The 24,751-nt window shown below is 41.4% G+C and overlaps 1 protein-coding gene across 2 annotated transcripts in view; it reads right to left on the bottom strand.

Annotated features, from left to right (window-relative positions):
• fbn2b (fibrillin 2b) overlaps positions 1–24,751 on the bottom strand; it is a 73,994-nt gene that overhangs the window by 21,754 nt on the left and 27,489 nt on the right. For both annotated transcript variants that reach the window (XM_042416825.1, XM_042416826.1), the window contains 9 exons: positions 15,401–15,598; positions 12,039–12,164; positions 7,024–7,149; positions 2,590–2,742; positions 1,537–1,734; positions 1,269–1,412; positions 856–975; positions 528–653; positions 318–440 (listed from right to left, as the gene is read on the bottom strand). In XM_042416825.1, coding sequence (XP_042272759.1) covers positions 318–440; positions 528–653; positions 856–975; positions 1,269–1,412; positions 1,537–1,734; positions 2,590–2,742; positions 7,024–7,149; positions 12,039–12,164; positions 15,401–15,598 — 1,314 coding nt within the window. The remainder of the gene's footprint in view (positions 1–317; positions 441–527; positions 654–855; positions 976–1,268; positions 1,413–1,536; positions 1,735–2,589; positions 2,743–7,023; positions 7,150–12,038; positions 12,165–15,400; positions 15,599–24,751) is intronic.

The raw sequence follows: 24,751 nt of genomic DNA, 5'->3' as shown, positions 1-24,751 counted from the left end.
TACATTTGTGATATGCACCTGTGCTGTCTGTGCTGTAGTGTGACTGCAATGGAACGACAGCTACTCTTGACACTTCCAGAAAAAATCTCTCAACAGAGACTCATAAATTAATCTATTTATCTTTATGCATTGAGCATAATAGCACCATTGGGAAGTTTCAAAAAGTCTGACCTCTGAAACAAAACCGTGCACAAATGGGTTCAAAAGATCTGCAGGATTTCAAAGAAAACGTATCTGTCAACACTGTTTTGAAGCAGCCTACTTGACTCTAGCCCAAGACTTCAGGCCTGTGTTTGTACTTTATAAATCTATCATACCGGTGCAGTAGCGTCCATTGGGTGCTAAGGCGAAGCCAGGCTTGCAGATACACTTAAAGCTGCCGTCCTCATTGATACACATGCCGTTGAGACACATATTGGTGGTGGCGCATTCATCATGGTCTGGAGGGGAAAGATAAGAGGTATTGAGACTAAGTTTTTAAAGGTCAAGATTTATGTGTAGTTCAAGTTATTGTTTTGTCTCCTTACCAATGCAGTTCTTTCCATCTGGAGTGAGTTCAAAGCCAGCATTGCAGATACACTGAAAGCTTCCCTCAGTGTTGACACAGCGGCCGTTGCGACACATCACTCCATTCACAATACACTCATCGATATCTAAACAGAGGAGTGCAAACAGAGGGAAAAGGGATTTGGCTGAGTTCAATGCCTTAAAACAATAAATTATACTAAACCATGTATCAAAGCTTTAGTGGAATGCCTTTGAAATACTTTTGTGTGTACTAAATTAGTGTTTCAAAAACATCTTAGGGAAATTATTACAATAATATAAGGCACATAAAGGCACAGTCAGACATACCAATGCAGGCTTGTTTGGTGGGGGTTCCTTGGTAGCCCTCATGGCACTTGCAGTGGTATGATCCAGGTGTGTTGACACAGTCTCCATTGATACATGGATTGCTCACACACTCATCCACATCTGGAGAGAGAAAATAAAGCAAACAAGAAACATGATCTATTCTGTGCATCTATAACTGAATGGATATAAATACTGATTCACATTTCACTCCTGTAAGCATGAAACTACATCACTTGTGTTAAGTTCCTGAAATCGGCAGAAGATGGCAGTGCAGTGCATGTAATTAATTGTGGCACTGTCACATAGTCATGTGTCTGCCTACATGGAACAGGGAGGTTAGTGAGAACTGAATAACATTTCATGTATACTTGTGTACAGTATACAGTGTGTGTGTGTGTGAGCATGTTTCTCACCGATACACTCCCCACGAACATCCTGCCTGTAGCCCATGTTGCACTCACAGCGGTAGCTTGAGATTGTGGGAATGCAACGTCCATTCAGACACAAGTTGGTGAAATGTTTGCACACATCGATGGAGTCGTTCACATGAACATTGCCTGAGAACACACAAAGAGACAAATTAACAAAACAAAGCAAGTGCTTCAACTTTCCAACTCAAGAAACGAACCTTTCAGTCTAGTGCCATTTAACAGACTTATTCAGACCCAGAAAACGACTCACCTATGTGTTGACGGATTGAAAGTCCCCTTCCATTCCCTCCGTTGCCACCTCCGTTACCATTACCATTAGGTACAGTGGGAAACTTGTACCCATAATTGTACCCATTGCCGTTGGTGCTGGGGAACTGTCCGTTGGGGTAGCCATGAGGGAAAGCATGTCCCTGAGGAACACCCACAATACACAGTCGCCTGAACTCGTCTACAAAATGAAGAGAAATCACAGGGAACAAGTCAGTGGATGCCCAGCACTGTCGGGTTATGTTTCATTTGGTAACTGTTAGATGAAACAGATGAAAATCCTTTTTGTGGTTTTGTGTTTGAAAGGTTTACTGCTTGTGTGGATTATTAACTCAAACTCAAAAACACTTTGGCTCAGCCTAACCACTCAAAGTGTTATAGTATATGTACTTGAAATGTACTCGCAGTTTCCTGGAAAAGCATATTTCACAAAGGCCAATGCACTTTGCAATACATTTTTATGTTCTTTTGTTGAAGTTATGATTTAACTTTAATCTTATTTTGGCATTGCCAGTGAAAGAGGCAGAACATTCTGTAATAGATCAGTTATGGATCATAGTCTCACGCAGTGGAAGACTTTTCCGAATTCCAGGGTCATTATCTTCACACAAATCTTTTCCATCTTTCTCTGTTTCGTTTGCGCTCATGACATCATGCTCATCAGTTTGAGAGGATGCTCTTGCCTCTCTGTCACAGGCACATGCAAACTCAAAACAGCCTCTCTCTAACAGCGCCCGTATTGTCTAGTTTAACATTGCTGTGTTAAATTAATTATTTTGGCTTGAATCATTTATGCTGTCATGGCTTTATTTACAGCATTTCCTCATGCCAAATCACAGAGAAATCAGCTGCGGAAACTGTCAGTTTTCAGCGGGGGAGAAAAAGGTGATGGATGTTCTGCCCTAATTTCAGGCTCATACCCATGACTTTGTTTGGAATCAGCTAACATAGATGTTGCCTGGAACATGTGTGGTTGTCAATAATGAAACATGACATTTGCGTGCGGCTTCTGTATGTTTTGTTTTTGTGCACTCACCAGACCCTCTGACGGGGCACATCTCAGGGATTTGTCCCAAAGCCCAGCAACGGCCTGTGTCACAACAGCACTGCATCTTGGTGTATTGGCCACTCAGCTCTGCAGCACAGCGGCCATTAGCCAGAGCAGAGAAACAGGTGCCCACACGCTGATCTGAAGGAGGAGGGGGGATGAGACACGAGGACAGAGTGAGACAAGTGAACAGACAGCAACAAAAGTTTAAGCTCAAAATGTCATCATAAAGTAAATACAAAACCTACACATAGATGATGATACAACAGTGCATTATTGTTACTTTATTGAGTACCCTGTTTTTGCTGACCTCCAGTGGTTTAACTTCTCACTTGGCTGCAGCAATGTAGGAGTGTACTCCAGAGTGTATCAGCACACTGTCACCTCACTGCTGGGTGTCATTACAGGTATAAAAGAGCACACCTCACTTCACCTTACTAGTGATACTGGGTTTGATCCGTGATGCAACAGATTTGAAAATTGCAACCAAAAAGTGCATCAAGTAGGACTTCAGGTAATAGCATAAGTGCTTTTTTCCACCACTGATACTGCATTAAATGTGAGAAAAAGTTAAAGGTAATAGCTCTGTTCAATACAGCAGTGCTGTAAGTCAGGGGTCTGTCCTGTCCTCTCCATGGTGGCTGTGGAGGAAGTTTCTTTATGGGCTGGCAGTGGGAAAGGTTGCCTGGGGTTTCGGCTAACTGCAGGCATCTGAGGGGCCTCCAAAAAGGGGTCTTATTTGTTACAGTTTGCCAGGTCAGGGTCAATGGGGCAGGAAAGGGGGCTGGGGTTCAAACAGCGTGTGTAAGGAGTAAATGGAGAGGGAGACAGGGACTTTCTAGGTATTTAAGGAAAATACCAAGAGAAAGAAAAAGACCAAGTAAGCGAGAGAGAATACATGTGTATTATTTTAGAAAGTGAGCAACATATGTGAAAGAGAATTTTAAGTGCATCTGCAGAAAAAAAAGGGGGGGTGGGGGAGCAAAAGCAGAGAGAAGGGGGGGTTGGTGGGAGGAGCACAAGTCGATTAACCCAGTAATGAGCCAGCAGTCTGGAATTAATCAGTTCCATGTGGAGCAATTCTTGCCAATTAGATAGAACATGAGGGGCTGTGCTGTGTCTGGGAACACATACAGTACACCACACACACATATCCACATGCACTTACACACGGACATGCACTCCCATACTTATGCACAGGCACATAGACAACACATACACAAATACACATATATGCATGTACAAATACACACATAAACATACACAAATATGTGCAAAAAAACACACAAATGCAACACTGGAAACATCCCATAGGAATGACCAAGCTGGAGGCATGGCGGAGGAGAGGGAAAGGAGGGAGAGAGGGGGTTTGCTGATGAGGATGATGATGACTTTAATTGGATCCAGACCGTGGTTTGCTCGCTAGTGTTGCTACACAATCATATGCTTTCATTTGGTGAGGTGTTTTTACAGACTGACTGACTGGACAGATCTTCTTTTTCTTGTCTTTTTTTTTTTAAGCTTCCACTGTGTGACAGGGCATTAGGCTCTGATTACTGTCAGGCCACAAACAGCTCCCACTGGCCCACTTCGTCACGATACAGTAGGCCTACATCCCGTCCCATCCCCATAAAAACAATTTATTTCCTTTATTCACTTTAAGTTTGGACCACAAAAAAAGGCAAGGAGATCAGACAGAATGGGAAATTTAATCAAAGCGTGTCAGTCACATGAAGAGGAAACAAGAAGAGTTTATGTTTTCTTTCTTTCTGTTCATGCAGGCATGTGACTCACTGGTTTAAAATAAACAAATATGATTTTGGCCTGACCCGGTGCAGTCTGGTTTTGTTTGGGTTTACTTATCTCTGCCTCTGTCTCCTCCCAATCTAGTCTTGTCCATTTTGGAAGTAGGACAGAGACAGAGGAAGGATATATGGGGGTTGTATCTGGCACCTGTTTTATTTGCTTTCTGTTTTTTTCTCTTTCCCTTCAGCCGGCTGAAGACTGGAGGAGTAACTGGAAACCACAACTCAAAGATGCGAGGTGCAAGATCCAGATGTCAGAGGACGGGAGAAAAAACATAGTGCCAAGAGGAAACGATAAGTTGGATGCGAATGTTGGAGATAAAGAGTTAAAAAAAAAAAAAAAAACAACAACAGCCAGAGGAGACAGAACAAGAGAAAAGGTCCAAACGGAGATGGAAGTGTGCACAGTTACAGAATAAACTGAGATTTTCTACTGTAAATGACTAAACTGTGAGCTGAGGAAATGGTGCTTTTTGTGGGATCCATGCTAAGAATGAGAAATACAGAGAGAGAGAGCGAGAGAGAGAGAGAGAATGATATATCACCACAGGGCAAAGAAGAAGAAAAGGATGACAGTAGAGAGGGAGAAAAAAGAAAAGTATGGACACACATAAAGACAGACAGATGGAGAACTTTTGGGTTCTGGTGATTTGATCACTTCTCTAACACTAACATCAAAACACACACACACACTTGTCTTAGTCACTTTTGGGGACATTCCATAGACTTACATTCATTTCCTGGAGACTTACCCCAACCCTAACCATAACCACTACTTGCCTGAACCTAACCCTAACCTTAAACACTGGCCCAAAAATTTTACCAATCGTAGACATGACTTTTGTAACCAATTCCACAAGCTGTCCCCAATCAACTGGTATTAAATCTGATTTGTGTCTGTGAAAGTGGCTCAAGTCATACTCACACACACACACCGGTACAGACACACCAGGCTGCCATCTAGTATCTTATTTCTGATGATCCTGACTATCCTTCTCTTGACTCTCCCTCACTGCACCTCTTGTTTAGAAAAACATAACCCAAGTATTTCTAATAGTTTGCATCATCTATCACTTCCTCATCCATTTTTTCCTCTTCTCCATCAGTGTTTGTTGTAGTCTCAACCATTTAAAATGGTTTCACTGTTCCTCTTCCTCTTGCACATAGCCTACAGTATGTATGTACACTACATGGCTAAAAGTATATGGACATCCCCATGTATTTTTTGGTTTGGGGCTGTTTTTCATGGTTTGAGATACAGTAGACCCCTTTTCCAATTAAGGGAAATGTTATTGCCAGAATACAATAATATTGTAAACAATATTGTGTCAAACTGTGGATACACCCTTTCCTGTTTCAACATGAGAATGCCCCTCTGTACAAAACAAAAGCCCTATAGAAATGTTTTTCTGAGTATGGTGTTGAAGAACTTGACTGGCCTGCACAGAGGCTTGACCTCAACGCTATCCAACACCTTTTGGACAACTTAGATCATTGACTTGCAGCCAGGCCAAAGATCAGTACCTGACGTCACTAATGCTCTTGAGGCTGCATGGGAGCAAATCCCTGCGGCCACATTAAAATATCATTTTGTGAAAAGCCTTCCTAGAAGAGTGGAGCCTGCTCTGCAGTATATTAATACCCATGGATTTGGAACGAAATGTTTTACAATCACATATGGGTGTAATGTTCAAGTGTCCACATACCATATAGAGTGTATTGGTTCCATCTTGCTGAGGTTAGTGGTACCATCTTTTGTTTTCCTCTTCTATTTCTTTCCTCTATATTTCCCCTTAAACATCACCATATGCCTATTACCCTTGGAGCTAAACAATCCACCACATAAGCTAACACACTACCTGTGAGATAAGCCCCCACCCTCTTTATGTATGTGCATGTATGAGCACACGTGTTTGTTCGTTTGAGCTCTTTTTCGGTATTTTCAACCCATTTCCTCTCACACTTTTTCAAAAACAACAACATAGAAGTCCATTATTTTCCACAGACGATTGCGTGTAAGCTAGAAAATAACTTAAACCGGGAAAAATAATATTTATAATGCAAAATAGAACTGAGGAAACATGTATTTTCAATTACAGTAATCCAGTGTTTTTTCTTTGCTGCAAGAGCTTTTACTGGAGGAAAATTAGGTTAGCCTTCTGATGCTGGGGGATGAAACAGACAGACCCTGAGCTGTCCGTTTTGGGGTAAATCTTGGAATAAAATGTTAACACCTGGTTGTGTTTCACTGTGGTTGCCATGAGGGGTGAGAATTGCAGGAATACATTAACACCTGGTAGTGTTTCATGGGACATGTCAGTGAGGTATGCACTGTATGTGTCAGTGAGTGTGTGTGAATGAGTCAGAGGGGCACCGGCATTAGAGTAGATTAATGCTGTCAAGGCCATATAGTGCGTGCAAGTGTGTTTGTGCACATAGTGACCACATATCTGCAGGCCAGTTTGACTTATCAGAACTCCATTCACAGGAAGCACTCACGGAAGGAGGGAAGTTACCAGCCAGATGTGAAGCTTTTAGGCATCCAGGGGGTGAGGAAGGAAGGAATGAAAGAGAGAGAGAAATGTTGGAATGTCGTATTTATGTGTGTGAGACTCACCCACACATCGGGAGCCATCTGTGCTGGAGATGTAGCCTCGTGGACAGGTGCAGACGTAGCTACCAGCGGTGTTGGTGCATTCTCCTCCATCACACACACCAGGAATGGTGCTGCATTCATCGATATCTGAAGCACACACAGTGAAATCATACATACCACAGTTCATCACATCATAGGGCACATCTGTTGAATACGCCTTACGCTATCTCAGAAAATGATTTTCAACAATCAAAATTTTTGTGTTTGGAAAGTTGCAGTTGCAGTTAAACTTTACTGCGCTGGAACAACACTTTCTCCCTGAGGGAACATTCAGCAAACCATATGGACCCCTAGACTACCAAAGTTGAATGACTTCACTTCTGGTGTGTTCTGTCCAGGCTAAAATTCAACTTAGTGAACCGTGACATGTAGATGACAGGAACAATCCGATAACATAAACTGTAAACCTCTTACGTTGGACTCTAGTCCGTAGGGTTCCTTCAAAGGCAACCAATGCTAAAATTGTTCAAATCTATTATGATCAGGTTAAATTGCGTTGTTTAACCCTTGGAAATGGTACTCCTCCGGGGATTAATCTCACAGCACAATAACCAATCTAATTACATATAAAACAATCAATAGAGGGTAAACCATTAGAGCTACAGAGCAGGGACAGGTTTGGCCGAAATGCATCTGTAGCCAAAAGCATCAAAAACTATCAAGTGCCAAAAGCTAGTATCAAATGCCTGGTCAGTTTGGTCGTCTTCTTTATATATTCTTTAATCAGATACTGATTTATATCATAATTTAGATTTAGCCAAAGCTCTTGTATTGCTAGTTTTTGTTTAGGCAACAATTAACATTTGAAAAGTTTGGCATCTGTTGTTTTTAAAAAGGTTGTTGTAGATAAAACATGTTTATATTCCTCAATGTAAAGTATAGAAAAAAACATTTGTTTCATATCAGTAGTTCAGTTTTTAAAGAAGTGAAGAAGCCTTCTGAATGAGAAGTGAATCTTTTTCCAGATGCTTCTGACTCAGCACTTCTAGACTCTGTATCACCTGGATGACTGAGAATCTTTGCAGACATATTGGCACAAGTATCAGAAAATTGGGATGAATTAGATGATTCTGACCTTTAAATAGGCCACGGTTTGACCCAGAAATGTCTACAATCTCTGAGAGTACCTGAGCACAGTGCTTGGCAGGTCCCACCTCAGTGTGGTACTCTTTATGACGGCATTAAGTTGTATTATTCAGTGAGAGGGGGGCCTCATTGCTCCATGATGGGGGAACCCTAAGTGAAGTACCAGAGGGTATTGGGTTTTTATGATGTGTCACGCTTATTTATACGCATACGTAATTACTGCACCACTGCGGGGCATAATTACAGCACAAGTGCAGACGTGGTGCATGCGGTACTGTGTGTGTGCGTGTGCCCTACACACTTAGTTGGAAAAGTGAAGGGTGTGTTAGTGTTTGTCTTTCTAGGAGTAAAGAGCATGTAACTTATATCTGTGTGTACCTTGCTGTGTGGATGTCTGCGTGGATGTGTGTAGCAGCGCCTGCTGTGGGAAGCTCAAGAGGCTGTTCTTCCCCTGCTGACTCCTGTCTGACAGCAGTGGCAGAAGGCCTAGGTGAAGCTGTAAAAACCCAGCCAAATAAACCTTGTGTCAGCAGTGGCCACAGCACACCAGACATTACGCTCCACACAGACACAGCGCTGTGGGACTGACTGTGTGTGCAGAGGGAAATGTGTGTCACCTGGATAAATGTCTACAACCTAGCCGTCAAATCTGCTGTGTGTGTGTATCTGTATATACACATTTCTGACACTTCTCTTCGATATGTGAAAAACTTTAATAAATGTATGTGTGTAATTTTTACACTGTTTCATCTAATCTAAACTCTGATGTGTGAAACCGTCTGTGTGTGTATTTACACAGGGTGGGAATCTGTGACAGGGAGGGCTGTATGTGTAATGAGAAAGTCTCCCAGATGCCGCAAGTGTTTCTTTGTTCAGCACTAACAGCTGGTTTTGAGCCAGACAACTGTATTTATGGAAGGAAAATGGAAGGAGAAGCAGAAAAAAGCAGAGAAAAGAGGAGGTGGGGGAAAAGGAGAGACTGTGAAGCACAGTCTGAACTTAAATGGTCATAAAACCAGGTGGCTTGTTGTGCCCAAAATGATCAGACACCCATGACATCTTAACTCAACTTTATCTTAACTGCTCCAAAACCTTACTAATTTCACCATGAAATCTCTCTGTGAGGCTGTTTATGCAAAAGCTTGAAGGGCATTTCAATAAAAACCTTCCCAAAGGACCTGTGCTGATTGTTTGTGAGATTTCACAAAACATGGGCTTCCTGCAGATCTGTGACTAAAGCACTAATGCACGCCACAACTGTTCTTTTGTTTTTACAAGTTTTACAAACACTGAACTCTTTCTCTTCTCACTCTGAGTGGGTCAAATGAAGAAACTCCATGATCCTCATTGCTAAATCAATACCAGAGTGGACATTGAATCACATTTAGTGCAAATTATTGAAACTAAAAATGAGCAACAGAGAATCTTTAAGTGTTTTCTTATATAGTAAACTTGTTAAATGCAAGATTTTGTAAGTTAGAAGTGGAGTGGTCCTGTTTGACATCGAATTGTTAGTTCAGTAAAGAAATAAGTTAATTATAATGTGCTTGTATAATTTCAGAGCTGATATATATTGTCTGCTCTGTCCCACATAAAAGAAAAATCTCATGTCTTGTATCACCATAATAATTTATTTTAAACTTTTGACATTTAGACTTTATAAACAGCCAGTTCTGTTTGACTTTGCTGTACTGTCCTTTTTAAGTGATCAACAATTAGTCCATTAATTTACTTTGACAACAAGTTTTACAATAGATTAATTGTTTAAATCATTAATCTATCAAAAAGGCCAATAATTTCTTGGTTCTAGCTTCAAATGTGAGGTTGTGTTGCTTTCTTCTGTTTTCATTGCAGATCATTATCATTAAACATTGTGTATCTTTGAATTTTGGACTAATGATCAGACAAAATGAGCCATCTGAAAATGTCACCTTGGGTTTTGGGAAATTGTGGGGGGCATTTTTCACATTTTACAGATTAAGCAATTAATCAACAATGATAATCATCAGTTGTAGCTCTAGTGCCAGTTTGACTGTGACCACCTCAGCAGAAAAAAAGAAGGCTAACACTGTGTCTAAAGATGCACCAGCAGGCATGTGTGACAGTATATAATTTAAGGTACAAATCTCTCGCCCTGAAATAACCCTCTGGGTGTCTATGAAGCAGCTGTTGTAGCTCTCTCTCTCTGTCTCTCTCTCTCTCTCTCTCTCTCTCGTCACTCAACACATAATAATCAGTAGGCAGTTCTACTCACTGAAGCAAAGTAATATGATCAGAAAGGTTTGGTGGCCAGGGAATGGAGGTAGAAAGGTTATAGGACCCCGTAAATGACCTGATAGCCTTGTTAATTAAACCTGTGTTATGTGTGTTGCATTTCGTTAAGCTGGCACACATTATTACAGTTTCTGAAGCTCCTTATCCTGAGCTCTTGATGCATTTCTACCTTGTATCAGTGTCGTTAGGGTGTATGTAATATAATTTCTCAGCCCTCTGGGTGTTGTATGTCACCAGCTGGAATTTGGCCAATACATCCACACAACCACACCCAAATTACTGCGAATAGAGCTCAGCATCTCTGGCAGTGCTCATTCTCTCCTTACTGTAAGTCCTGAGCTGTGGTATTCACATAATCCCACAACTGAAACTTGGATTTTAGTGTAGTCATCCTCCCCCTTTCCTCCTTAACTTACTGACACATAAATCTCTTTTTGCGTGCCTCATGGTAATAGCATCTCACGAATCTGAGGGTGGTGACACTCGTTTTTTCAACAAATTTGTACTGTATCTGGTATCTTTTAGACATGCTACAAGTTACTAAATGGAGAATTTAGATGATAATTCATACACTGATACACTACAATAGCCAGGCTAGCCTTGGTCTGGTTCAGTGGAATGGATGTCATCTGGCTGAAACAGTTAAGAGTTTTCTGTAATCCTCCCAAAAGACTAAGAACACATCGGCTTGAGTCCAAGAGGCACAACCCCTGCCTGCCTAACTATCAGACTGTTTAGCCTGGGCATTGTTTAAATTCCACCCAATCAACACACTGTAATGTGAATCCACTCTGCTGTGTGTGTGTGGATGTGTGTGTTTATGTGCAGACGACTTTAACTCTGAACATGTCGTCACCTTTTAAACGGCCGTAGAGATTTGTCAACTGATCCCAGAAAACCCACAGTTATCATGAAATGCACGGTTCATGACTGTCTCACCATAAACTCAACACAATGTCATTTAAGATCCACAGAATCTTTACTTGGCAGTATGTTCACATACTCGGGCACATGGACCTAAAGTAAAGTTGATATACTTTGATATACTTTGTATTGTTTCATCAAATGCAGGGATTGGTCGGCTATTTGTAGACAGAAAATTAAGAACATACATCCTCAAAGCCTTTGAGCCTCAAATATGCTCACATTAACTTACTCTTTCATCATAAAATGCATTCTGTGGTGGTTTTTGGTTGCTAATCAGGCTGTGAAATCTTAAAATAAAACTTGAGGGCCATTCATTATTGGCATTTTAGTATTTCATAAACTAAATAATGAATTACTTAATCGAACTGATAATTAATTTGTTGCAGTCATAACATTTGTATATTATAGGTTGGTCTAGAGAAAATGTATGAAAGTTTCATCTGCATAATAATAAAAATATTCCTTTAATTAAGTTCTCATTTCTCTGTTTAAGCTTATGTTTAAGAGCAGTAGCAATGGATCCAGCAGGAAATCAGTGTGGCAGATCAATTAGGACTTATCTTTATTGACCAAGGTTATGCTTATCTGACAGTCATGTATTTTTATATGACCGTAATGCCACTGGTCCTCATTATGAAAGCTTGAGTTGAGCATTTCCTTGCATACTCAACTTTTCCGACCCAACTCACCTTCACATTTGTGGCTGGTTTCACTCTGACGGTGGCCAGCGGGACATTTACACTCATAGGATCCCACAGTGTTGATGCAGTTACCTCCAGCACAAAGACCTGGCACTGCCTGGCACTCATCCACATCTAACAGAAGGAAGGAAAGACACAGATATTTGTCAGAAGAGGCAAGAGCAGATAAGATATTCTAATACTTACTGGTATCTGCAAAGCATTAGTTTGGGAGATTTGGGTAGCATCCTACATTTGTAATACACCAAAAACTCAGACAGACAAAAACACAAGGTTTGTATCAGTTCACTGTTCAAAGCATTTTTAGAGCATGATTCTGGCCTTTCTGTTGCTAAAACACTGTTTTCGTTGTCTTATTCAACTGTTTTGCAAAAAAAATGATGTTTAAATGAGCTGTTTGGCAAAGGCTGTGATGTCAAAGTCTACTCGCAGAAAGACTTACTCCAGCTCTTGTTTGAACAGGAAATGACTTTTTAAATGTACGTTTTCCCAGCATTCAATGTGAGTCACTTTTACCAGTATTGGGGATATGTTAGTGGGTGGGTTTCTGGAGAAATCACTGTTAAGACTACGGGCACCACTGATCCTGTCTGCACTGAGACACCCACACACGCATTCACAATACGGTTTTATATTCACCTCAGCAGCAGTCACTACACAGAATCCAGGCATTGTGAATGTGCAGCTGTGCGTTCCAGAAACCAAAAATGCATGTGCATATGTCATAAATCTACACACTCACACACAGACACACATTAACAACCTGTTTTTAGTCATCTGAATGCATTCAGTCTCAGCTCCATTTTAAGACAGGCTGAAAATACGGTCTAGCGTCAAGGAACTCTTTATGCCAAAGGCTGAGAGTGAGAGAATGAAAGCACCAACCGGCCAACATCCTGATGTGGAGCCTGGAGTGCGATCCTTACATTTGGATTCATGGTCATGTGTGCTTTGTACTGCTGCCAGCAAGACGTTGCTCTAGGCTCTCTGGCGATTAGGTGTCTTTGGTTTGTATGTGTGTGTGTGTGTGTGTGTGTATGTGTGTGAGAGAGAAAGAGAGCTGAGAGTGAGAGACAGAGAGGGCGAAAGACAGAAACAGAGATTCAGAGAAGAGAAAAAACTACAGACAGGCAGTGAAAAAGAGAGTCAGAGAGGAGATACAGTATGTGAGTCACAGGCAGATGAGTGATTGGCTTACACTGGCATACCTCTAACATATGAGCAGCCTGGCAGCTACGTCCAAAAGAAAGGAAGTTGTGGAGCTAAATAAAAACTAGTTACTGATCCCAGATGTATTACCTTTTTGAATTACACTCATAAATAATGTATACAGACTTGTACAAATAGCTGGGTGGATTACATTATTACTTTATGTTGTGGAAAACTGTGTTACATCACTATTGATACGATTTATTAACATAATTGCCAGGCATATTTAGCTGTTTTCACTGAACAAAGGTTAAGAATAAATTCACTTTATAAAACATTTTCCAAATAGCAATAAAAGCTCTTTACATGTTGAAAAGGTTACATACATTACATTGAAGTGTTTCTGATATTTTGTCTACCTACACATAATTCAATTTACATTCTTTCCCAGCAGAGAGTATAAAAGTGTCCCAATTATGCACCCAGGAGTACTTGATGAAAAGGTTAACATGATTTTGAACAAGTCTGTGTCTGCACCAGTTATGGTGCAGTCTGAAACTTCACCATAACTAAAGCCACAAAGATTTCTTGCTTGTGTGATTTCATGCCAAAAGGAGAAGCAGCATTGGACTGTGTCACTTGATCTGCACAAACACGACTGTGCCAAACCACCCATTTTAGCACAAATAGGGTTATTTGGTGCAATGAATGGTTGAGCCACTGTTACATGTGTGCCTGCAATAACATAGAGCCTCTTCATGCACCCTGTCAACATAATAGTTATAAAATTCAAGGCCACACCTGTCTTTGTGTATATGACGAAGAGACTTGCGCAGACCTTTGAGATTGTGCTGTTAAGTGAAAGCCAACTGAGAATGGAAATATGGATGTAAGCCCACAATGTGTAACTTTCTGTTGTACACGCTTGAGTTTGCTAAAAATCCCCCAAATCCCACAAGAAAATAATGAACTTAATGTCCTCAAAAGTAGCTACGGCTCTGTCTGATACTGTTGAAGTGTAGCCAGGTGCTTTTGAGCATACAATCCTTCAGACAAAAACACAGTCTCCCTCTGTGATGACTTCAGCTAGACATCAACCATCACAATCTGCCCAGGGTGGTGCTGGGTGTGTCCATAAGAGAGGCGCTGGATGGAGGCAACAAAGTGCCTGGCTAGGCTCATTTAACAGGGGACATGACCTCCACATGTGTCATATATTGATGCAGCCTTATTGCTTAGTCTGGTCAGGGCCATAGGTTATTAGAGAGGCATGCGGAGAGAGTCTGGTCTGGTCTGAGGGGGTTCTGGGACACCGGCAGCAAGAATGTTGATGAAAGAGGGTGAATCTCAGTTCATATTTCCCTCATTCTCTTTCTCTCTTATTATGTTTATATCTCGCTTTTTCCAATCTATTTAGCCAGAGTTGGTTGATTCTGTTGTGTCTATACTGTCTATCTGTTAGAGTGTGAACAGCATGAGTGACATTATTAGTAACACTGATGCTTTAAGCATCAGTGAAATCACAGAAAACACTTTCTGAAAACTTTCTGTTTCAATAAGTCTTGAAACAATACTTGTACATGTACATTAATATTCTGTTATCATTCTGATATCACTTGGCATTGGTAATAAAAGGATGTACTGTGCGTATTTTGTTAACCCAAAGCTCACAATTTAACACTGAGAAGAACTGATGTTGATAGCTGGGACATGCTGATACTTACTGAGATACTGACATATAAATACACCAAAATTTGTTCACTGTTTACAGTGTTTGCAGATTACACAGGGATATGGAGACGCATGTACACATCTTCTGCTGAGTAAGATCTTAACAGGAAAATACAAGCAAGTATCCGGCTTACTATGTACATGTAAACACCACTCAGTGTTGTTAACTCTAGCTCAAAGATGTTGTGGGCAGGAATTGCAGCTGAGATGATGACGGATAAAGTAATGGTTACAGTGTTTGTATGGTTGCGAATATGTGTTTGTGTGTGTTATTATTGTACGTGCATCCTCCTGCGTCACTGTTAAAAAGAAGATCCACCAGGTGTGTGTACATGCAAGAGATAAAAAGGGGGGGAAAGAGAGAGAGACAGAGAGAGAGAGAGAGAGAGAGAGAGAGAGAGAGAGAGAGAGAGAGAGAGAGAGAGAGAGAGAGAGAGAGAGAGAGAGTACTGTATGTGCTCCAATCTGACCTTGGCAGGCTCCAGTGCGGATGTTGGGGATGAAGCCTCGTCTGCAGGGGTGTGGCTGGGCGGGGCACTGCTCGCAGGGGTGGCCCCACGCTCGGCCAATGGTAGCGCAGCAGAGGGTTTTGGTGCAGACGATTCCACTGAGCTGGCCCTGACACATCTGGTTGTTCACCTGCGTGAAACATGGCCCAGTCCTGTAGTCTGTGTAGGGAAAAGCAAAATTCCTTTGTTAGTTACTGACTGCTTTAATATTTGATTGATTAAACGATAAAACAATGATTCATTTCCTTGAACACATCTGGTGCAACATTAAATGAAACCAGATTAAGCATGTAGATGAGGTATGTCTTCTTATTTAACCAAGTGAGTCAGTGATCTTTGGCACAGCATCAGAAGATGATTTTAGAGACATGACTCACTGCACCTTTAAACACTTCCTCAGTTTCAGTTTCACTGCTTTAAGTGTTTAGTCTTTGGATCAACAGTTGACTAACAATGAGGAGCCTTTACAAGTAGCAGGTCTTACCAGAACCAAGACGAACGTTATGAGAGTAGCAGCACAACCTGTCAGTGCACGTGATTTCAAGCATTAGCCTATTAAATCTGCTCGGATTAAACTGCAAAACACATTGTTCCTTTCAGCAGGAATTTAGCAATAGGATTGGAATGACTACTATGCATTTAGTCTCAGTGATAATAAGTTAACCGATGGATTGACGTACTGAAGCACATTCCAGTACTTTAACTGAGAGTTGAACAGTGCTGGTTTCTGTTTCCAAAGATATGACAGTATCACCAGTTAATGGCAGCATGGTCGTCAGTAACAATCACCTCATGACAATCATTGGCTTGAATTTTAATGCATCTGTATGTCATCTTTAGGACAATGCACTTTTGTGTGACTTTGCAAAAACATACAAAGCAATGACAACACTTCCTCACACAACGCATGTTGCTAATAACACAAAAGCAACACAAATGCCTCCTGGAAGTCAGACAGATGTTTTAAACTCTGCCCCTCTCTAACCCTGTCAGATGCAGAGAAACTTGTCCATGCCTTTATCTGCTCAAGACTGAACTACTGCAATGCACTCTTCAAAGGGACCCCTGGCAGGAGCATCCAGAAGCTCCAGAACACTCAGAACAAAGTTGCCAAGATCCTGATGAGAGCGTGAAAACACAAACATAGGACACCAATTCTGTTTTCATTGCACTGGCTCCCTGTCGTCTTCAGGACTGACTACAAAGTCCTGCTACTCACATATAAATCCATCAACAGACATGCGCCTCCCTACCTACAGGAACTGATCATCCCACAAACTTCCATCCACACCCTCAGATCTGCCAGCAGCTTTCACCTCAGGGCCCCCAGTACTGAGCTCCGCACCATGGGGGGATCGAGCCTTCTGCTCTGCTGCACCACGCTTGTGGAATAGCCTTCCTAACCATCTGAGGGCAGCACAGACCCTAGACTCTTTTAAGAAAGGCTTAAAAGCCTTTCTATTCAGGAAGGCTTTTTCATATTTAGTCTTATTACTATTTTCTTTATGTTGTGTGTTCTGTTATCAATACTGTAGCACTTTGAGTTTCACTATGAATGAAAAGTGTGGTACAAATGAAATGTATTATTATGATCATATCACTACTTTAAGGAGAGGATGGTAACAACAGTGAGGATAAAGTGAGAAAATACACACACACACACACACACACACACACAGACACAAACATTCAAACAGATGTCGTAACTTTATGAGAACAAAATGTCCTAGATCACCTGACCTCCTTGCTGCACTGCTGTTTGCCAGTGAAACCGTGGCATAATCTTGTTAATGCACTTCACAAATCAGACACAATGACCTCATGCTGAAACCATTTCAGCAATACGATGTTCGTCCTTTCAATCACATACAGCCTAATGATGGCTTCCCTTCTGGGAGAAACCCTTATTAAGTTCACTACGGTGGCGCCAAAGTTAACATAGCCTTCATTTTAAAAGTAGATTGTTAGATTGTTGCAGTGGAGATGAAAGACAAACTGCATGGTTGACTAGCCAAGGCTGTGACAGTGAGATGTGGAGAAGGAGAAAGGTCTGAAGGACAGAATGAGATGGAAAGATAGGGATCAGTGGTGGTGTCTGGTGGGAGTCCTTCCCTAGACTTATTGCCCTTATTGGTTCCTTGTGCTACATGAAAGGGGATCACAGAGAATGGGGCAAAGAGTAGGAGGCGCAGAAAGAAAGAAAAAGAGAAGAAAGTAGGTCAAACTGAGCATGCAGAGTGCAAGCTGGGGCTCACGCCAGTTCTCCTTCTCATCCATCTGTCTTTATTTCTCTTTGCCCACTTTGGGTCTTCCTGCCTGTCTGTCTTCCACTCTCTCCATGCCTGCTTATCAGCCACCATTTCATCTTCATGTGGCGTGGTTGGCACATGGGAGCTGTCTCCCTATACGCTAAATATGTCTGTTCATGTTCTAAGCTCTAATACAACAAATTACAAGTATACACATCTGTACACAATACAGAAAGCAATCCCTCCATTCTTCTTTAACGAATAAGGAACAACATTTTTCTTATTGTTAGCAAATCCCACAAAAAAGATCAAAACCAACAATGTGTCAGTCTGTCTCTCAATATTTTCCAACTTCACTACTTTGTCTGTAGCCTATTTGTCCTCACAATGTAATTTTTAAAAAACAGGTCACAACTAGTTTTAATTTAAAAAAAAAAAAAAAAAGCTAAATCATTTCCAAAAATTGCTGGCCACTGTTTTTAGCTAACGTTACTCCAACAGGAGTAAACAGTGCATCTGATGGAGACTATTTTCAGCTGTGGATTAATTCAGAACACATTTGGTGCGCTAGAGGGTATTTAGAGTACCAGGATGGTACAGTACTCTAAATACCTCTAAATACGATGTGAGATTGACTCAAAATAAACAGTGCCCATGTTCATTATAATGAAGAAACAGGTCACCCAGTGCAACGGTGTAGCTTACTGATGTGTTTTTAGTACTTTTGGGACAATAATGGAGGTCTATGGCACAGAGTTATAAGCTATGTTAGGCTTTGGCAACACAGGTAACACTTGTTAGTAAGATCAATGCATTATTAGTTTTAGTGTTTTCATAGGATTTGTTAACAAGAAGAAAAATAAAGAATATTTCCAGCCATACCCTTTACACTAGACTATCATACTTATACTACATATACTAGACTATTAGACATATTTCTCGTCTAATTTTGGGACAAGTTGACTGACAAAATTGACTCAAAATGGTGAAAAAAAAGAAAGAAGAAGAGTGACGGAGTAAAAGGAAAAAAAAATAAGAAGGAAAACAAAGGGATAAAAAATTCATGGTGTTTCCTGTCTCCAGTCTTGGATTTTAAGAAAAAAACAGTTCAATTTAAGAGAAGACTGGACTCTCCCACGCTCTAATCATCCAGCAACAGCAGCCAAGTGCCGCAGTGTATGCGTGTGCACTTGATTAAATATATATGCATACACATGTTTTCTCAAACACTGCCTCACTCTTCTCTCTCGTACACACGTATATATACAAGAATGCACATACTTGTCTATGTAGATACACATGCCTGAAGGTAAACACAGCATCTGTCTGAGCTACAGCGTCGAGCCAAACAAAAGACTGGAACTTTCTTTAAAAGCACAAAATAACAAACAGTGCCTGTTTCCCAATCAGTGTGAGTCAACGTGTGTACTCCATGTGTTCAGGTTTTTGTTTTTCTTGTGCATGAGTTTGATTGTAATGGGGTGGACGGACAAATTTTATGCGTGTAGGTTTCAGTCCAGAGGTGTGTCTGACACGTGTGTCAGAGCACGATGGTATTCACATCTGGATGTGTATGTAAATTCAGAGGACACGTGCGAGCATGGGCACGGGCAGGTTAGACAAGAGAGCGATCCAACATCCTTACTTGGTCCAGCAGACAACATTCGGAAGCAATTTTGTCTAATTAGTGTTCAAATTGCTCAATAGATCAAAAACACTCACCAGATCATCTCCCCTATCCTCTCTCCATTCCAAAGCCACAGTCAGTAACCTCTGTCTCTCATCCAGACATCTCTGGTTTCATTCATAACCTCTACACTATGTGAAATCCAGCATACACAACAATGAATGAAGTTCTTTTCCTCTGATAATGAGAACATGTCCACTTTGTGTTAGACTTAATGTATTCTCCTCATTTGTACAAGTTTACAACGCTTTTATTTTATAAACATCAGTGCCTCTAATAAAAGTTTCCAGGAATCACTGCCAGTTGTAACCCAGCCCAGAGTTTGCTTAAAGCTGCCAATGCACTTGTGACCTTTCACCTAGATCAGTCTACACAGATTAGCCAGCCAGTCACATCAGACAGTGTTAATGGGATCTGACCCTTTCACATATAAATGGTATTTTTGTAGTAAAGCCAACCACATAGGAATCTGATATTGCAGAAAAAAACACGATCAATCATCAAAGCCTATTACTCTTTGCTCTGATGAAAGTTGGATTAAAGGAAGATAAAATACTGTAAAGGCTGAGGTGAGAAAATATTTAATCCTGTCTGGAACGCGGAGCCTTCTGGGAAAACACTTTCCCATCAACCCTGTCCAGCTGTGGAATTGGGAAGATGGGACAGGGGCATTGACCTGAGCGGTAGTAGGAAAAAAGATGGGAAGACAATTTGCACGAGAGAAGAGGAAAAATCCCATTTCAGACTCATTAATAACTGCTGAAGTATTTATAAAACTCCCGGGACAGGAGGTCTGGGAAGATAAGAAACGTGAAATATGAGTTGATTACATGGAAATGAAGCTATTATCATTTATACATACTTTCCTATGACAAGAGGCCAACAAGTCAAATGAATAAAGAGAAGAAATATGTATGTACACCAGCCTCTGTGTGTGCATGTGTGTGTGTAAGCATGTGTTTTCAAACCGGATGTCCTCTCTAGACTTTATACAGCTGGAAGATTTACTCTCAGCCTAAACGTAATGCTGTTACTCACCTGTTCAGTCTCTAATTATCCGCTGTCTGTGTGTGTGTGTGTTTGTGTGTGTGTGTGTGTGTGTGTGTGCACGTGTGTGTTCATGTTATGTTGGTGTGTGTAGACTGAGCACATGTCTGGTGGGTCTTGTGGAATTTCTGATTGCATCGTGTTGTTTGTGTCAGTGTGTCCCTCTGCTGATGTAGATATAAATAAATGATCAAATGTGTGGGCTTGTTTGTTTACATGTGTACGTGTGCGCGCTTGTGTGTGTGTGTGTGTGTGTGTCTGTATGTGTATTTGGGAGGTTTATCTTCATCATGGCCAACCATAGCAGTCTCTGTTTGTCTTATCAAAGTCATTATCAACAGGCTTGAAATCTCTCTTTTCCTTTAGACCTAATCATTCCTCAAGGAGTCTGCTCCTTTCATTTTTTTCCACACCAAAAGCAGTAACCCAAACGTGACTAAATGTTTAACACAGCACAAACACACATACACACACATGCAGGGGATAACAACTGTGGGAGAATGGCAATGGGAGAGATAAGCCCTCCGCAATCTGCTGAGATCTGAAAGCCTGAAGCCTCTCGCTAACTGCCCTGTGTGAGGGTAACTACACAGAGCACGCATGACTACATAGAAAAACTTGCACAAAATAGTTTAAATAATTAACATCATATAATTTTCTGTATATCTATACTTGTTGAAACTGTGATGTCATATCTTCTGGCATCAAGTCACTCTTCTGTCATTGTCTCTATATCTCTCACCCATTGTACTATAAAATCTTGACAGCTATTTTCGTCTATTTTGGGAAACTTCCCATTACAATACTGTCCAGCACTGGAACAATAATGCAGACTCTATTGGACGCAGACACCGCCAGGCGAAAACACAGTCAAGCGAGTGGGCTTCAGGCTCCATCAACAACTACCACTCATGGGACATGTTACTTACTCAGCGAGGGGGAAGTCTTTGTAGTGCTTTTTTTAACTCCAGCGAGAGTAAATCAGCCCATTTTTCATCAGGGTGAGATCAAAGACGGCCTTCATCACTATCCCGTGAGGCTAGTCAAGTATTGATTTTGAACAAACCAGAGCCTCTAAGTTTGGCTTGGGTACTGCTGAACAATTTCCTCCACTTTTTATTTATGAGATGGATCATCAAAATTTAGTGCTCCCATGAAAAGCAGACACTAAAAACAGCTTGTGAAATGTGACGTTCCTAATTACACTTAATACATAATACGATGATTTAATTCAGAACATACAATCAACATAGTATGTGAATGAAGCACAGGGCTCATTAGGTTAGCAGAGTCCAGTAAGTGAGACACATTTCCAGACGTGGATTAAAACACAGTGTTGCTGGGTTTTAAAACCCTGCCAGCCAGTTTGTATGACTCGCAGTTGATATTTGCTCCTTTGTGCGTCTTGCAGCAGAAATTTCTGCATATGGAAAACATACATAAGGGGTCTACATTATGAGGTGACGTCCTGCATTAGTAATTTATAGACTTGCTGTACAGCAAATTTAGCAAGGCTCCGACCTGGCTGACTCAATACTAAATTGTCATTGGGAATGTTTTCCACAGAGTGACCTGTGCCTGCCCCTGAGTCCCGCCCATCCACCAGCACAGCCATCCTGTCCAGCCGTGTTCTGTCCACTCTTATCCAGAGTCAATAGAGCAGAAATAGCACAACTTCCTACACTCCCAGCAAAATGCCCTTGACGTCAACGCCTGCTGGGGGGCAAAATTGCTCCTCTGCGTTTGCCGGTTTGTTTGGGCTGGACTGGGCCACAGGCTGGGATCAGGACCGACCACAGAGGCTGTGTAGGCTCACTGAGACAAAATGGACCGAACAGTGCTGGAGCGGAGCCAGCTTAATGAGCCAAAACTCTGTGGACACACATCAGCACCACTTCTTGTTACTGTTCATGCATGTACAATGTTGCATATACAGTGGGTACAAATCAAATTCACATAAAGGTATAGTAGTATAAATGCATGCACATGCGCACACAAACAAGCACTGTCACACATACACGTACAGCTGTTGCACAATGAAAGAGTAATCATGGTGTGGATTGTGGGAAATTTTCCTGACTCTATCTACAGTAATACTAACTCTGACCAAAGTCAGTAAACCTCAGGCACGTGCACACACACTCCAGACACGCTAACACACACAGGGGTTTCCCATGACTCCATCCCACACACCCAGTTCACCCATACTGGTTGACTTTCACTGCCTTCATAATCACAGTTCTTAAGCATTCTTCTCACTGAATCACACAGTAAATCTACTGACTCATGGCCTCACTTACACAAATTCTCAAACCACAATACAAAACAGAACTGTAACAGCACCAAAGGTTACGCCAGGGGTGTTCCATCCAAACCCAATATTTGAAAAAAATGTACTGGTCATTTATCAAAATTATTGAATATCTCAGAGGATATTTAGTTTCTAAATGTGAGGATTTTTTGGGGTAGCAGGGTGTTAACAGTTTTTTTTGTCAAACTGAGGGCAAATGTATAAAGTTCCAGAGTGACCATTTCACCAAAGATACAGAAAAGGTAAAGTTTTTACTTTACCTTTTCAAGTAAGCATGTAGCTAAAAGTAGCTGAATAAAGAAAATTGAATTGTTGAGGTCCAATTTTCACATCCAACACATGCTGCCTTGGGTCAATTTCACATCTAGTCACTGTTATGAGCATTAGTGAATTATGCATGTTAATGTGACAAGTTTAGTCTGTCTCCCTCCTCTCTCTGAAAGATATCTGGCACCAAAACACATACACACAAACAAAGATTTATAAGTGTTTCCCTTGTGACTACCTGCAGGTCCAGCAGTCTCCCCAGTTCTCCAGCATGGAGAGTGTTTGTACTTGCCTCCACCAGGCTTTGTGTACACAGCTGGGGAGTCATTTTCATTTTCACCCTGTCCCTCCCTTCTTCCTCCCCTCCATCCCTCTCTCTCTCTCTCTGCTTCCCTTCCTTGCTCCACTCCTCATCAGAAAACGTCCACAACCACTCGACAAAGAAAGTCTATTCTGTCAGTCCTGTGAGGATGTGGGGGGAAGGGGAGCATTTATTGCCAGATGTCTTTAAGACTCCCTCTGACAGACTCAACCCCCTAAATGTTGTATTTTCCAAGAAAACACAACCCTGGAGTTTCATGGAGAAATGGGATGAGGGATGGTGACTAGAAAAGTTATAGAATTCGATGAAGTTGTAGCCAAAGTCATAGGGAAGAAAAGAGGAGAGCAGGACAGAGGAACACTGGAGAAACGAAGATAAAGGAGAATGAGGAGGAGGGTTTGTAGAATTTTTTACACATGCATAGATATATATATCTAGGTAGAAAAAGGAATGCAGAAAAAATGCTGAGATGAATGAGGTTGTAAAATTTCAGGCCAGGCACTTTCCTCTACCTCAGTGCAGGTCACAGCAGGAGGGGAGGAAAAGAGGTGGAAGGTGAGGGTCAAGGAAAGGTAATGTAGAGAAACTACATGTTTAAGATTACTGTCCTACTCTGAAAGGTGAACTAAGGTGAGCAGAAATTAAGTGCAGCCATCAATTCAGACATTTTTTCTGCCAGTGGACTACACCACCTACTCCCAACACCCTGCCATCATTTCCCACCACACACATACCAGAGACTTCTGTTCAAGGCTCAGGAGACCAACACCCACTGTCTGCCTGAGCTAACTGTATGAAGTCATCCACATTAGAGGAGCCTGAATGCTCACCAAGCACTGAAGTAACGAATTAACAAAGCAAGTCTGAGCTGATAGGAACACCGCTCATGACCACATGGAAACATCAAAGCCTTCCTGGTTTGATATTTTCCCCAACACTTGTGTATGTGTGGGCAGGGAGTGTATTGATAAAAAAGGGCAGGGTCCCACCATGGTCTGCCACCCCTCCCATCTCAGTGCTTGGTGTCCATCTCCTGGCCAATAAGATCCTGGCTGGTTTGACTCCAAAGCTTTATAAAGGCTATTTTATTCACAGTACAATTAGATTCCATTCAAAGAAGGCTTAAAAAATCTGAGCTATTTTTAAACAGTGGTAGTGGCTATTATTATTATTAGTTATGATAACTGTGATGACCCCTGAGTCATCTTGCATTGCTATGTGGTTCACCTGTCTCTTTGTTTACCCTGCAGGTGGATCATTAGAGTAACCTTGAACACCTGGGGGCCCCGGGGTGTTTCCAGGTTATTTAAGCCTGGCTGCAGAGCATCTCTCTCTCTGTCTGCAACTCTGCCACGTGGCTGCTGCAGCTCTCTCTCCCTTTCCCCTTCAGGCACCCGTTTGTTTGGTTTAGTATGCTATTTTCAATTAT

The sequence above is a fragment of the Thunnus maccoyii genome, chromosome 7, assembly GCF_910596095.1.
Source record: "Thunnus maccoyii chromosome 7, fThuMac1.1, whole genome shotgun sequence".
In the NCBI taxonomy this organism is placed as follows: Eukaryota; Metazoa; Chordata; class Actinopteri; order Scombriformes; family Scombridae; genus Thunnus; species Thunnus maccoyii.
Note: the sequence above shows the minus strand (reverse complement) of the source record. Positions and strands in the feature narration are given on the sequence as shown.